The sequence below is a fragment of the Embiotoca jacksoni genome, unplaced genomic scaffold, assembly GCF_022577435.1.
Source record: "Embiotoca jacksoni isolate LCO1_2020_lvr unplaced genomic scaffold, fEmbJac1.0.p SCAF_50, whole genome shotgun sequence".
NCBI classification, from domain to species: domain Eukaryota; kingdom Metazoa; phylum Chordata; class Actinopteri; family Embiotocidae; genus Embiotoca; species Embiotoca jacksoni.
The window spans coordinates 1,035,976-1,051,055 of NW_027185404.1; the positions used below are offsets into that span (position 1 = coordinate 1,035,976).

Sequence of the window (15,080 nt, forward strand, 5' to 3'; positions counted from 1 at the left end):
TGTCTGCAGTGTTTTTAACCAATCATCAACCATCAGTGATGTCATCAACCATCAGTGACGTCATCGTTGGTTTGTGAACGTTATGAATCCTCCAGTTCAGATTCTGTCCGTCACCATCTTGCTAGTTCAGAGCGGTTTGGAGCAGGAAGTGACCATATTTGGACGAGCTGGGGGAGGAGCCAGCGGTGGATCTGACCGATCTGATTGGAAACCTGACGATACTACGTGCCGCCCACCGATAGCAGTAACCTGACTGCACCACAGACCTGTCAATCAAACAGACACGCCCCCAAAAACAGGTCTTCTTGAATCTTCTTTTCTAATGAATGAGGGATTATTTTCAGATGGACCTCCTGAAAACCATTTTTCAGACCTGAAGCTACGAACACTTTTATATCCAGTCTATGGTTGGAACATTTTGTGAGTCAATGATGTTTGTAGACAGAATAATTACAACGACTGCAGAGTAATAATTCCTTAGTTAACGTATTAATAGCAGTGAAAGAGCCCAAGAGATTTTATTTGTATGTAATCCTGTAACCTTTTGTGGTTGAATTATAGCTATTATTGGACCAAACAACATAACACGACAGCAGACTTGTGCAGCAACCAGCTGTGTGTTTTCTCCACACATGGAGGGTCTGAGGGGACCGCTGCAGCTGACCTTATTTATCCGAGGTGTTTTATCAGCACCACTGAGCGGTTTGTGTGTATGTGTGTGTGTGTGTGTGTGTGTGTGTGTGGGGAAGTGTTGTCTGCAGTAACTGCTGGCTCCTCAGCTTATTAAACTTCTTTCTGACCGCATGTTTCCCACCAGGAGGGTGGTGGGAAAAAAAATCCTACAGGAAGTTTCATCCATCACAGCCTCCCAGATGAAATTAATATACATCACAGACATTTCTGGAAAATGTAAAACTGGGTGAAGACGCTTCAACCTGCGAGCCGGACTGGAGCATCATATCGTATCAAACACAGATATAAAAAAGTTGTCAGTGGTGCCGAATCAAGTTGGCTCACAAATTCTCAGGGGCTGCAGAAAGACTAATAATAAGTGTGTCTCTGAGGGAGAGAATGGGAGAGAGCTGCATAAAGGGTGTGTGTGTGTGAGAGTGTGTGTGTGAGAGAGTGTGTGTGTGTGTGTGTGTGTGATAAAATGATGCAGACAGGATAAAAACAGTGCTCAACAGGGAGCTCAACTCCTGAAGCAGATGGGAGCTAAACGGTAAAGTCTGAATTCACCACTCACATGTTCCCAAAAGGCCTGGTGAGGCTGCGGAGTGGAAGCAGAATGAGACGAGGTGTGTGTGTGTGTGTGTGTGTGTGTGTGTGTGTGTGTGTGTGTGTGTGTGCGTGCGTGTGTGTGTGCGTGCGTGTGTGTGTGTGTGCGTGTGTGTGCGTGCGTGTGTGCGTGCGTGCGTGGGTGTGTGTGCGTGCGTGCGTGTGAGTGCGTGCGTGCGTGAGTGTGTGTGTGTGTGTGTGAGATTTGTTTTTGTTTTTTTTGGGGGGGGGGGTGATAAAAAGGAAGGTAACACTGGGGGAGATAAGGACTTCAGAGACTTCAGATAGCAGGTGTTCATTCCAAAAGGTTCACCAAAATATTTAGTGCAGGAGTTTTTATTTGTGAAAAAGCTCAGAGAAATATATTTTTTAGGAAAACAGGAGTCGTGTTAAAGACTCCAAACTCTTCACAGTGATGGTGGTAGCAACAAAAAAAAAGAAAAGAAAAGAGATTTGAGTATGGTGGGGATGTATGGGATGAAAACAATCAGACTTTTAGTCTAAGAAAAAATGTACGGAGACTCCAGCTTTCACCGACAACGCTGACTAAAGGAGATCAACTCTGTTGAAGGGAAAGTATTCACTGAATGTGATCATAGTCGAGGAAATCTCATTCGTAGGACACAACTAGACCAAGTTTAAATATAAAACAATATCACTGGGACAGTCTACCAGACCTGTGGAGGTGAGCGCTGGTGTCTCACACCAATCAGCAGCAGCTTCTTTAAGGTCTGCGTGTGTAAAATCACGAGTAAAACCTCACATCACCCACAAACAAACGTCCCAGCTGATCTGACCACATCCAGTGAGCTTTGAGCTTTTCAGATGTGCAACTTACCCGATTACATAGTGAAGGAAATACTTATTTGAGCCCTTGCTGATTTTGTAAGTTTGCCCACTGACAAAGAAATGAACGGTCTATAATTGTAATGGAGGTTTATTCTAACAGCGAGAGTCAGAATATAAAAAAAAAACAACAACCAGGAAATCACATCATATAAAAACAATTTGCATTTGATTGTGTAAAATAACTATTTGATCTTGTCGCAAAACATGACTCAGTACTTGGTGGAGAAAGCGTTGTTGGCGAGGTCAGAGGTCAGATGTTTCTGGTAGTTGTTCTACAGGTTTGAACATCTTAGGAGGGATGTTGTTCACTCCTCTTTGCAGATCCTCCAAATCCTTCAGGTTTCCAGGCTGTTGCTCAGCAACTGGAAGCTTCAGCTCCCTCCACAGATGTTCTATGGGATTCAGGTCCGGAGACCAGCTCGACCTCTCCGTGACCTTCATGTGCTTCTTCTTGAGCCGCTCCTTTGTTGCCTCGCCGTATGTTTTGGGTCATTGTGGTGCTGAAGACCCGTCCACGACCCGTCATCAATGTCCAGGCTGAGGGAAGGAGGTCGTCCCCCAAGATGTCCCGGTACGTGGCCCCGTCCGTCCTCCCCTTGATGCGGTGAAGTCGTCCTGTCCCCTCAGCAGAGAAACACCCCCAAAGCAGAATGTCTCCACCTCCATGCTGGACGGTGGGGACGGTGTTCTCAGGTTATAGTCATCACTTCTCTTCCTCCAAACACAGCGAGTCCAGTTGATGCCAAAGAGGTGGATGTTGGTCTTCTCTGACCACTTCACCTTCTCCCAAGCCTCTCAATCATTCAGGTGTTCATTGTAAACTTCAGATGGGCCTGTCCATGTGCCTTCTTGAGCAGGGGGACTTCGCAGCGCTGCAGGATTTTAATCCATGATGGCGTCGTGTGTTACCGATGGTTTTCTTGGTGCCTGTGGTCCCAGCTGTCTGTAGATCATGAACAAGTTCCTCCCGTGTAGTTATTTCACATAATCAAATGCAAATCAATTTATAACTGTTATATGATGTGTTCTGGATTTTTTTTTGGATATTCTGTCTCTCACTGTTAAAATAAACCTCCACTACAATTACAGACCGTTCATTTCTTTGTCAGTGGGCAAACTTACAAAATCGGCAAGGGATCAAATAATTATTTCCTTCACTGTGTGTAATCAGGCAAGTTGCACATTTGCACCAGGTCGCGAATATGTCTCTGTCTCAGGTCCTGAATATGTCTCCGTCCCAGGTCCTGAATGTGTCTCTGTCCCGGGTGCTGAATGTGTCTGTCTCAGGTCCTGAATATGTCTCTGTCCCAGGTCCTGAATGTGTCTCTGTCCCGGATGCTGAATGTGTCTCTGTCTCAGGTCCTGAATATGTCTCTGTCCCAGGTCCTGAATGTGTCTCTGTCCCGGGTGCTGAATGTGTCTCTGTCCCAGGTCCTGAATATGTCTCTGTCCCAGGTCCTGAATGTGTCTCTGTCCCAGGTCCTGAATGTTTGTCTGTCCCAGGTCCCGAATGTGTCTCTGTCCCAGGTCCCAAATGTGTCTCTGTCCCAGGTCCTAAATGTGTCTCTGTCCTGAATGTGTCTCTGTCCCGGGTCCTGAATGTGTCCTTTCACCTAATATCTTATCATCTTCTCTTAATTTCATCTATTGATCTTTTTCTTTTTGACTTTCTTGCTGATAATCTCCCGTGTAGCGTTTGTTCTTTTTTATTTAAATTTCTTGATTTCAATGAGATCAAATTTCCTTTTTTTTCTGCGGTTGTTCTGTTTTTTCATGGCTGGAATTACTTTAACAAACTCAAACACCTCATTTAAATACAGCGATTTGCACCTGATATCAGTGACACAGTTACTTTTAGTCGGCCATCTGGAAACGGGTGCAAAATAAATGTGCAAACTTTTGGAATAAACATGTAAATCAGGTCCTTAGTCTTTACACCTCCCTTCTCCGTCTTCTACATCCAACGCTTCGGCAAGGAGAACCGACTATTTACTTATCAGTGACTATATCCTGAGAGTTAATGAACAATAACCCTTTTTATCTGTTCGTGGTTTTAATGTTTCAGCTCGTCTGTGTACGTTTTTTCTGCAGTAAGCAAGAAAACCAGGAAGGATTATGTCATAATTAGTAACTTTCAGCAATTAGCTCGATCCTGTGATCCACAAACAATGTTTATAATAAAACTGTTAAGTTTCATGTCTTCTATCGTGATTCATCACCGCTGAGAAACTGCTTCAGAAGAAGAAATGACAGCAGCTGAGAATCTAAAAGTCAATATTACAGTCAATGTTTGTGACATCAGGAGCTCTGTTTAGAACCACAGCGTCACTACAAACAGCTTCGTTCTTCTGACTGAGGATTTAATCTGCCAGTTCGATAACGATCCACTCAGTCTGATACGTTTTCATCTGTTTAACAGTGTCGTCAGTGAAGATTTTAGACCAGCTGAAACTTTCCCAAAGTCATTTATCATAACTCCAGGAGTTGCTGAGCTTATTGTTGAGGAGTATTTGACAGTTTGAATCATGCTTCCTCGTTAGTAGATAGAAAATTAAAAATCTAGTTTCCACAAATGCAGCAGAACACACTTTTTTGGAGTCACATTGCTTTTCAGAGATGTGCAAAATGTGGAACTACCTCCAAACCAGGTAAACTAGTGCTGTGTTCCAGATGTTGCACTTATGTACTAACTCTCTCTACTCTGAGTGCATCAGTGTGTTCACACTGTCAGTACATAAACATCAGAACACTACAAGTACCAGGATGAAGCACTCAGAACGCTCCAAAAGAAGAAGTGTGAAACTCTGAGCAAGAGATAACTTGTGTAAAATATGTATTTACTTCTTTCATGAGAGAAGTTGAATGGAAGTCTATGGAGCCGGAGGCTTTTTGGAGCCGACCTCTAGTGGCACTCGGTGGTATTGCAGTTTAAGACACTTCTGCATCGGAACCATTTTTCAGAGCAGGAAGCTACAAACACTTTTATATAGTTAATAACGATGAGCAGGTCTGAGAGAATCCTTGCATTTATTAATATTAAACTCACACATAGACACACACACACACACACACACACACACACACACACACGTGTACGCTGTTGTTGAGGAACTCTTACCTGATGACCTGCTTTCACCTGCTCCAGCACCTTGTTGTAACAAACCTCCTCTGTGTCGTGAATCTGTTGGATCTGAACAGGACAAAAAAAAATAAATCACAATAAACATTTTAAATCCACTGACTCATGTTCGGACTCGTAAATATAATAAATCCTTTTCACACCTCCATCTCACTCAGGTTTGTCCTTCAATATAAACTGTTATAGTTCTGCAGTCTGTGTGTTATCACCACAGCGAACAATGGTGTCATGGTGACGCTGTTGAAAACCTCGACTTTATCTTTTATTATCACTCACTGCGACCGAAAGCATGTTTCACCTCGTTCACGTGGAAGCTGCCAGTTCTGCTGGTTTCTAAATACAGCGACAGGATCGCCGTTCATTTACCTTGTTGGTGGATTTGATGCCGACGAACGTCTGTCCGAGGGGCACCGGTCTGAAGCGGCTGTCGAAGAAGAAGAGGCCGATGTAGGGGTTGACGTGGAGGAAGGCGGCCACGTCCAGGTAGTTGGGCAGCGTGGCGGACAGCCCGAGGATCCGGATCATACTCTGAGTGGACTCCACCTGACCGTCACACAACAACACGGCGAGACAGTTAGATGGCATGCCGGCCCGAGGGTTACCGGCAAGAGGAGGAAAAGTACTGGACACACAACCTGAGAGGATTTAAAGGGTTTAAAAGCTTGATTATAAAGTCCGTCATACACCAACATGAAGACCAACCATGGGGAGTTACAGTTCAGTCAACAGCTGACTGACACCTGCCTGCCGCACGTTTCCAGTCACAACCAGCGAGAAAACCACCAAGTCAGCACAAATCTCACATTGAAAGCCTTCTGGGAAAAGGAGGGAAACAGCTTCAGGTTCTTCCACCAACGTATGTCCAAACCTTTAAAACACACTCACACTGGTCCTAAAGCAGAACATACTTATTATCAGCAATCACACAGTGACAGTCAGACAGAGGAAACACCAGGCGAACCCTGATGTGTACAAATAAAGAAGAAAAAACTGCCGATCGTCCTGAAACTGCATCAACAAAAGCTGAGAGAAGAAGTTTTGTGTGTTTGCGGAGAATCAAATTCAGAAAACATTACAGAGAGCGAGCAGGAAACGGCGTCCTCAACTCCTGACACAAAGTAAACAATTCTGCTCATGGACTGTCTTTAAATTGTCTTTGAAACTTGAAAATTCAACATGTTGTGTATCAACGTGGGGGAGAGGAGAGAAAACTGGAGGGGGAGGAGGTGGAGGTGTTGGGGAGGGTTGGAAGGGGAGGGGGAGTGACAGGGAAGATTGGTAAGGCCTTTAATGTGATGCAGTACCTGTCAAAGCATCCCATCAAGATAAGACCCCACCAATCCCTGCAGGCAGCTGGGCCTCCACACACACACACACACACACACACACACACACACACACACACACACACACACACACACTTCCTTCTACTTTATACAAACAAGGATTTCACGCTGAAGAGATGAAGAACCTGTTTCAGGTGACTTTATGACATCATAAAATTTTATGACAACATGAGGTAACTGTGATTAACAGCTGACTTTACGATCACCCCGAGGAGAGCTGCTAATGAGTTGAACAATATAATATTAATAGGTCAGCGTATTAAAATTAGACAGTGAGGTGATGTGTGACGCCCTCTGTGTAGTTCACCGAGATACGGAGAAGTACTCAACACCACCAAGAGTCCCCGTTCTTCTCACTGTCACTCAGAGGATGTTTTATTCATTTTGTGCTTAAAAGAGTAAAAATTAATGTTTCCAGGAAGTTTTTTTTTTTTTTTTTTAACTACTACCTGATAACAAAAGGGCCGTGTCGGAACTTCTTATGATAATCAAATGGAACTCGTGGTTACAACACGGGAAGTCGTGTGCACCACATACTCGGCGTTCAAGTGGTTAAGTCGTAAGAACGCCGTTGCTAAGCAACAGCAACGTGGACGGCGTCTCGAAGTCACACAGGCTAACAGTTTATCAAGCTAACAGGAAATACAAAGACACAGAGGTTAAAAGATGAGGCCGTCGGGAAGATCAAGGTTTCCCTGAGATGTAGGCTAAGTTATGAAGACAAACTCTACGTGACTAATATTACAATATATGAGCTTCACATCCAACCAAACGTGAACTTCCATGACCTCTGACCTTTCTGTTAACATCAGCAAACACGTCACGACTCGTGAACTCGAGGCTGATAGAACATTTAGTTTGTTGTTTGCTCCAAGAGAAAAATAAGACAAAGAGTTTTCTAACTGCCTGATGTCACTGCATCTCCAAGTGACCCTCATTTGGATTAAACAACTAAACAAGCTGTAAACTGCACACTAGCGAGGCCATTAAGAATCACAGCCGGACACTTAATGTACCTAATTAGAAAAGGAAGGCTTGTATGTCTGTATGGAGCACAAATGCTCCCTAAATACCAAACCGGGAGGAAGAAGCCCGACAACAGAGCGACATTAAAGGTTTCTGTCATAAAGGTTGGAGGGACTTTTATCTTCAATACAGTGCATAATTGGTCGCAGTACACCCGGCCAGGAAAACGCAGAGGAAACCAAAGCTCTTCCAAGCACAACATCAAAGCGATAACTGGCTCGCTTCGGAAACATTTGCATAAAAAGGGGGACAGATATCATTTAGTTTACAGGGATTTCCATATTAATGCGTCTGAGGAGGTGAACTTAAGCACCGAGCGTATCAGTAGCAGCCGACGTAATTCCTTCAGCACAATCAATTACAGCAGTCTGTCAGGTGTGGCAATAATTGGACAGAGAGATGAAGGAGGTGTGTGTGTGTGTGTGGGGGGGGGGGGGGGGGGGGTCTCCTGTTGGAGTGCAGGCTATGAGCTGTAAACAAGTCCTCCCAAAGACAAACAGAAACGTGCGGCCCGTCAAACATAATTAGCGGCAGAGCGAGTTCTCTTGGAGGAGATGGACTCCATCCTGAAACACAAACAGCATTAAAGGCCAGAAGATGTTCTATTATTATCTATTCTCTGCAAAAGCTTGTTCTTCTTAAAAGAGCTCCTCCTAATCCCCACGGCTCCTTTTCCCACATTTATTGTTTTACATGTTGAAATGCTGCACTACACCTCAGAGTGTGAAGCTCCTCATAGATTCTATATTTAACTTCCTCACTGAGTCCCAGACGACAAAAAACTAAACAAGAATGAACTGATGCTTCAAGAGATGTTGGAGAATCAAAGGCTGATCTGCATTAATCCTCAGAGACACGTTGTTGTCCAGAACCTATTACACACACAACAGGAGGACACACACACACACACACACACACACACAACAGGAGGCCCCCCGCCCACACACACGCACGCACGCACGCACGCACGCACGCACACACGCACACACACACACACACACACACACACACACACACACACACACACACACACAGAAAGGACGCCCCGCTGCTGCACTGACGGTCACGTTCCTTAATCATTACGTTTATGTGGTTCTTCTATGTTTTTTTCTTCCAGGTCATTTTTCAACTCTACTGTACTCTACTACACTGCACTTTACTCTACTGTACTGTACTCTACTACACTGTACTTTACTCTACTGTACTGTACTCTACTACACTATACTTTACTCTACTATATTGTACTGTACTCTACTATACTGTACTCTACTCTACTGTACTCTACTACACTGCACTTTACTCTACTGTACTGTACTGTACTCTACTACACTGTACTTTACTCTACTGTACTGTACTCTACTATACTGTACTTTACTCTACTGTACTCTACTACACTGTACTTTACTCTACTGTACTGTACTGTACTCTACTCGACTGTACTATACTATACTGTACTCGACTCTACTCTAGGAGTAGACAATGAGAATTGTCTGGTGCTTTACAATGAGGGTGTTACACCCTGTTTCTGGAATGTGCGAATGGTTCAGTCTCTATGTTCTTACCGCTGACAGCACGGGACAATCAGGACGCTTCAAACTCGTGCACTGCAGCAAACTCCGGAGGTGTTAAGGTGCACAAAGCGCCAAGTCAGCCCTTCTTCAGTAATATCAGCTAACCCTGCAGATAAATGGGCTGTGAACCGAGTAAACAGCGGTCACATGTACACACCAGTTTTCAATTACCTCGCGGTTAACCTCGCCAAAGAGGTCTCGGTGGCTGCACAGCACAGCAGCTCATCCCGCCTCTCTGTTTCACTGCCTCCCTCTCTGCTCTCAGTCCTTCAGCATGCAGACGCTGTCCTTACATTTAGAACATTTCTCACGTTGATGAGCTGGTCCACTTCCACACAGTGTTATTCTATTTTTACACATCTGTCGGTTCGCTCACCTTTCTACAACTCTGTTTCTGAAAAAGTTGGGACACTGTGTAAAATGTAAATAAAAACAGAATGCAATGATTTGCAAATCTCAAAAACCCATATTTAATTGAAAATAGACCACCTGGTGGAACATCTCACAACTAATTAGGTTACCATGGCAACAGATCAGTAACATGATTGGGTCTAAAAAGATGATTTCAGAGGCAGAGTCTCTCAGCAGTGAAGATGGAGAGAGGTTCACCACTCTGTGAAAGACTGTGTGGGAAAATAGTTCAACAATCTAAGAATAAATGTTCCTCAACGTAAAACTACGAAGAATTAGTGGATTTCATCGTCTACGGTTCATAATATCATTAAAAGATTCAGAGAATCTGGAGAAATCTCTGAACACAAGGGACAAGGCTGGAAACCAATATTGGATGGTGGTGATCTTCGGGCCCTCAGGCAGCACTGCATTAAAAACACACTATTCTGGAGTGGAAATCACTGCATGGGCTCAGGAACACTTGTGAAAACCATGGTCTGTATTAAAAAAAAAGGTATATACTTTTATAAAACAATACAATTTCTCAGTTTTAACATTTGATATGTTGTCTTTGGTCTATTAAATATGGGTTTATGTGATTTGCAAATCATTGTATCCTGTTTTTATTTACATTTTCCACAGCATCCCAACTTTTTTGGAAACTGGGTTGTACAACCTGACTGCCATCAGTTGTTCTTTCCTTAATTATCTCCTCTTCTTTTCAGGTTATTTTAATTTGATCCTTTTTTTTTTTATCCTTATAGTCAGTCAGTTTTTAAACTCCTTATTTATTAGCTTTGTGAAATTTCATGGTGATAACAAAGCGATGGTTTACAGGTCAGCTGGGTGAACTATTAAAAATGTATTACGGCTGGTTTGAGTTACATATCTCATGCGTTTATATTTATATGTAGCTTCATATTAGACCCTCACAGGCTGAACGTATCTCTGGCTGTTTATAGCAGCAGATCTAAAGGCCTTCATGAACTGGCTGCAGACTGAATCACATCACGCAGTGCCAAGGACAGACACAATGGACTCGTAGTCACGGCAGAATTTTAAGGATCAAAATGTAATTGAAAGGACACGATGCGTGGCTGAGTGTGTGGTGTTACAATCAGTCTAAATATGATATCTGCTTCTCTTTACATTTATTAATTGCCTTCCACAGACTCACATGTGGCAGCAGTTCATCAGGATGGGAGATGTAAGTGTCCATATAGCTTTCTAACAGCAATCCTTCAATGTCTTCAGAGTCCACCGCGCTTTTAAAGGGAAGGCAGACGACTCTCTGATTGGTTTGTTTTACGTTGTGCTCAAAACACACTGTACCACCTCTCTGAACATGCACCCTGGTGGCGGTAAGATTATCTGCTGTTCAACTAACAAACGTGGATTTGGACGTGACATAACTCGACTTAAATAAAGTCCAGAGAGTAGAACTGACCTGTCTGATGGTCCGGGCCACCAGGCTCTCCAGAACCGGTCCTCGGTCTTCATGCAGGAGGTGGACTTCGTCCAAGATCAGGAGACGCACGATCTGGGAGAGAGCCACGTCCCCGACGCTCTTCCTGGTCACAACGTCCCACTTCTCAGGGGTGGTCACCAACATCTGAGAGCAAACATGGAGACAGCAGGTGTTGGACAGAGATCTACATTAACCTTTTATCCAAAGAGGAGGTTCCTGAATAACAGAAATCAGGTGGTGTTGTTTGTGTTCTTCTTTTGTGATGTAAAAAGCAGAGTAGGACGATGGAAGAGGGACACCACAGTAGACATGGGGGACACACATCTGTGCTGCAGCACAAACCAACGACATCACCCTCTGGTCCACGCCTGCTCGACACACAGGCTGCTGGTTAATATCACAACACCAAGTCAAACCCCTAATATACGGCCGGCCTGTGTGTGACACACGAGAGGGCTTTTAATTTGCAAGGAGTGCTATTAATTTGAAATGGATACATGAAGTGTTGACATCCAGCTGGCCAACAGTGAACGTTAGTGACAGACACTCGTGGCTGGCCTCACTGCCAAAACGCTTCCCATCCACATGAAGGGGTTTGTTTCCCCACAGCAGCCCCCAGCGAGTCAACGACACACCAACACACAGCGAACACACTCTGTCTCGCTGCTGCACAACATGGCTCATTAGCAGGGGGCTCAATTAAGGTGCAATAAATAAAGTGCCGTAGATATGAATGCAAACACATTGCCGGAAGCTTATTTTGTGCAGCGCAGTGGGACACTCAGGGTTTAGGCGGGGCGTTCAGTCATTTCTGTCCAAAAGAAAAGACGTCTGCGGTAAAGAGTTAACTTTATTTATCAAACTAAGATGTCTGAAGCTTCATAATAATTTTAGCTGAGATTAAATGACGAATGTGGATTTTATTATAACTACAAATATTGTTTTCAATACACATCTATTGCTTTAAAACAGGCTTTTATTGTGGTATTCCTCTCAGACTAATTATATTCAACAGTATCAACACTTCTATTAAATATCAACATACCTTCGCACATTGCTTGGTGTCTAGAATTCCAGTGCAATTTTATTCTCTCTTTTCAAGAAAAACACTACAATGCATAATTAATGGTGTGTGAACTGTTTGGCAACCTGTCCGGGGGTGTGCAAATTCCCATTAAACTCTTCCTGTAAAAGCAGTTCATTAAATCCCCTCTAGTTTGCATTTAAATCAATCTATCCAGCCATTAGAGACTGGCGTGCTCACAGAAAGGGAAGCGCCAGCTCCTAATTGGAGCGACTGGTTAATCTAAATGGAGACTCTGGCAAATGGAACACAGGCCAAAGTGCTTTTTTAATTGCTTCCCAAATACACACAAGGCGGTGCAGAGAAAACATGCCATTGTTGGGATGGATGATGTTATTCAGCCTATTTATCAATCGATCACAGAAGGACTGAAATCAACCCTCCAAATCCACCGATTCTGGATTTCATAAAAGATGATGGACGTCAATGTTTCTGAAAGGTACGAATTTAAACACAGAATAAACCTAAAAAAAAAAAGAAATAAAAGCCTGAAAGAGCTGTTCATTAAGGAGCACCAATTAAAAACCTGCTTATGTTTAAAGTCCAATTCCACTCAAAATATGTTTTTGTTGTTTCTCCAGTTTAATGTTGGAGATTCACTCTGCAGAGTTTAAAACTAAAAGGCGTTCTCACGTCGATCTGCTGAAGGAGTAAAGTTTAATGAGATAATTGATACAAACGTGATTGTTCCAAGTGTGTCTTCATACATTTCTGGAGGAGATCTTTAAATAAAGGAAGGTTCAACAAAATCAGGACGCTGGTTATTTCTATTAAAACATGCCAAAAGTTTTGGATTAATTCAAAGACTGTATATAAAAGTGTTCGTAGCTTCCAGGTCTGAAAAATGAGGCCGATGCAGAAGCGTCTTAACCTGCAATACCAGCGAGTGCCACTAGAGGTCGGCTCCAAAAAGCCTCCGGCTCCATAGACTCCCATTCAACTTCTCTCATCAAATCCAAAGTGAATAAAATGTGTCCATCAGTTATCTCGGTGTTGTTAGCTAAAGTCACTCCTTCTTATTAGTTTTCTGGAGGTCCATCTGAAAATAATCCCTCATTCATTAGAAAAGAAGATTCAAAAAGACCTGTTTTTGGGGGGCGTGTCTGTTTGATTGACAGGCCTGTGGTGCAGTCAGGTTACAGCTACCGGTGGGTGTGATGTAGTATTGTCAGGTTTCCAATCAGATCCACCACTGGCTCCTCCCCCAGCTTGTCCAAATATGGTCACTTCCTGCTCCAAACCGCTCCGAACTAGCAAGATGGTGACGGACAGAATCTGAACTGGAGGCTTCATAACTTTCACAAACCAACGATGACATTACATTACAATTAGCAGACGCTTTTATCCAAAGCGACTCCCAATAAGTGCATTTCAACCATGAGGGTACAAATTCAGAACAACAACAATTAAAAAAGTACAATTTTCTTCAAGACATCACCGCTGGTTGCTGCTCGGATTAATTCTTGAACAGTGAGCCTGCTAATGTTCATCTTAATTAGAGATAAAAAAAAAAAAAAAACCAACCTAAAAATAGTTGGTAATCCATCACATTACTCACTCCTTTGCTGTCTAATTTACATTCATGTCATGTGACACGTCCCTTTAAATATTTAAAGGGGAGGTGCTTCAACATCAGAGAACTGATGAACGATGTTCCCATTAAAACACAGCAGATTTGGGGGTCGTTTTATTTAAATGTTGGTCTTCAAACCCTGCAACAGTGAAATCTCAGAAGCAGTCTGAGTAATGTAGAAATCATAGCGTCATCCACAACAAGCAAGTCCTTCAGTCCAATTCATTTATTGTAATATTATAAAAATGATCTTGAACAAAAAAAAATGTTTTTGAGGTTAAACTGATTATTTCAATTGCATTGCTCAATGATTTGCAATTTGAATGCTGTTTTTTAAGAAGTACATTTTTTAGATTTTGTAAATGCAGCTCTTCAGACTGGAAGGACATGTTCAAGATTTATCATCAGTATTTATTAGACTAGATTTTAAGTTTCAATGTCAACTTGATATTGTCATTTGTGATCAAAATATTTTGTATATGTTTTGTTTATCGTGAAAACAATAAAATATTAATTTAAAAGGAAAATTATGTATTTCAGACACTTTTTCCATCTCGGCCTGGCAGGTATAGAGATGAATGTTTATTTCTCCTTATTAATTCTTCGTCTGAGACTCGTTCAGCATACGGGAGACACCGCTGACATTTCCTGCAGCGTTCATAGGAAGGCTTGTTACCATATGATTAGTTAGATATTGTAACGTGGCATTTATTAAGGCAGATCACCTGCCCATGATACGTTGATGAATTCCGGGTCTATTTTCTATTTATGATCATTGTAGATGGAATGTTTTTGTTGGGCAGGGATACACTCATTTACTTAAGTATTTTAAGAGTTCATATTAGAACAGACCGATATATCAAGTTTTGACAATATATTGATATTTTTTCTTTGGAGATGTGGATCAACACTATATCGTTTATGTAGTTTTAATGTCAACCCTGTCTTCAACATTGTTGTAAGGATGCAACGTTTGCATTCTTTTAGTTCAAAGGTTAATTTTAAAAAGCAGAACTTGATAATTACATATATCTGTTCCCATCTTGTACATTTATGATTTTGAACTTATAGTCCATTTTATGTTTCATTATTTGTCTTCATTGAAATGTTCCAAAACTGCTGTTACATAAAAAGTAAATGTATAAATTCCTACACATCACTTAGATCTTTTTATTTAGTTGCTTTATGCTTCAAAGTTACAAAGGCATGCTGGGAAATGCTCATACTTATGGTGTGAAGGGAGGAGCTAAAACCTGGCTCCTCATGGCTGTCGTAGTTATAGTTTTTTTTTTTTTTTTTGATGCAGAGCCACTGAGCCTCATCGCAGCAAAAACTACATCAGTTACGTGTTTC

The 15,080-nt window shown here is 42.4% G+C and overlaps 1 protein-coding gene across 5 annotated transcripts in view; it reads right to left on the reverse strand.

Annotated features, from left to right (window-relative positions):
- Positions 1-15,080, reverse strand: part of ascc3 (activating signal cointegrator 1 complex subunit 3) — a 149,303-nt gene that overhangs the window by 66,989 nt on the left and 67,234 nt on the right. For all 5 annotated transcript variants that reach the window (XM_069171968.1, XM_069171967.1, XM_069171969.1 and 2 more), the window contains exons 11-13: positions 11,050-11,214; positions 5,633-5,809; positions 5,246-5,317 (exon numbers count right to left, since the gene is read on the reverse strand). In XM_069171968.1, the coding sequence (XP_069028069.1) occupies positions 5,246-5,317; positions 5,633-5,809; positions 11,050-11,214 (414 nt within the window). The remainder of the gene's footprint in view (positions 1-5,245; positions 5,318-5,632; positions 5,810-11,049; positions 11,215-15,080) is intronic.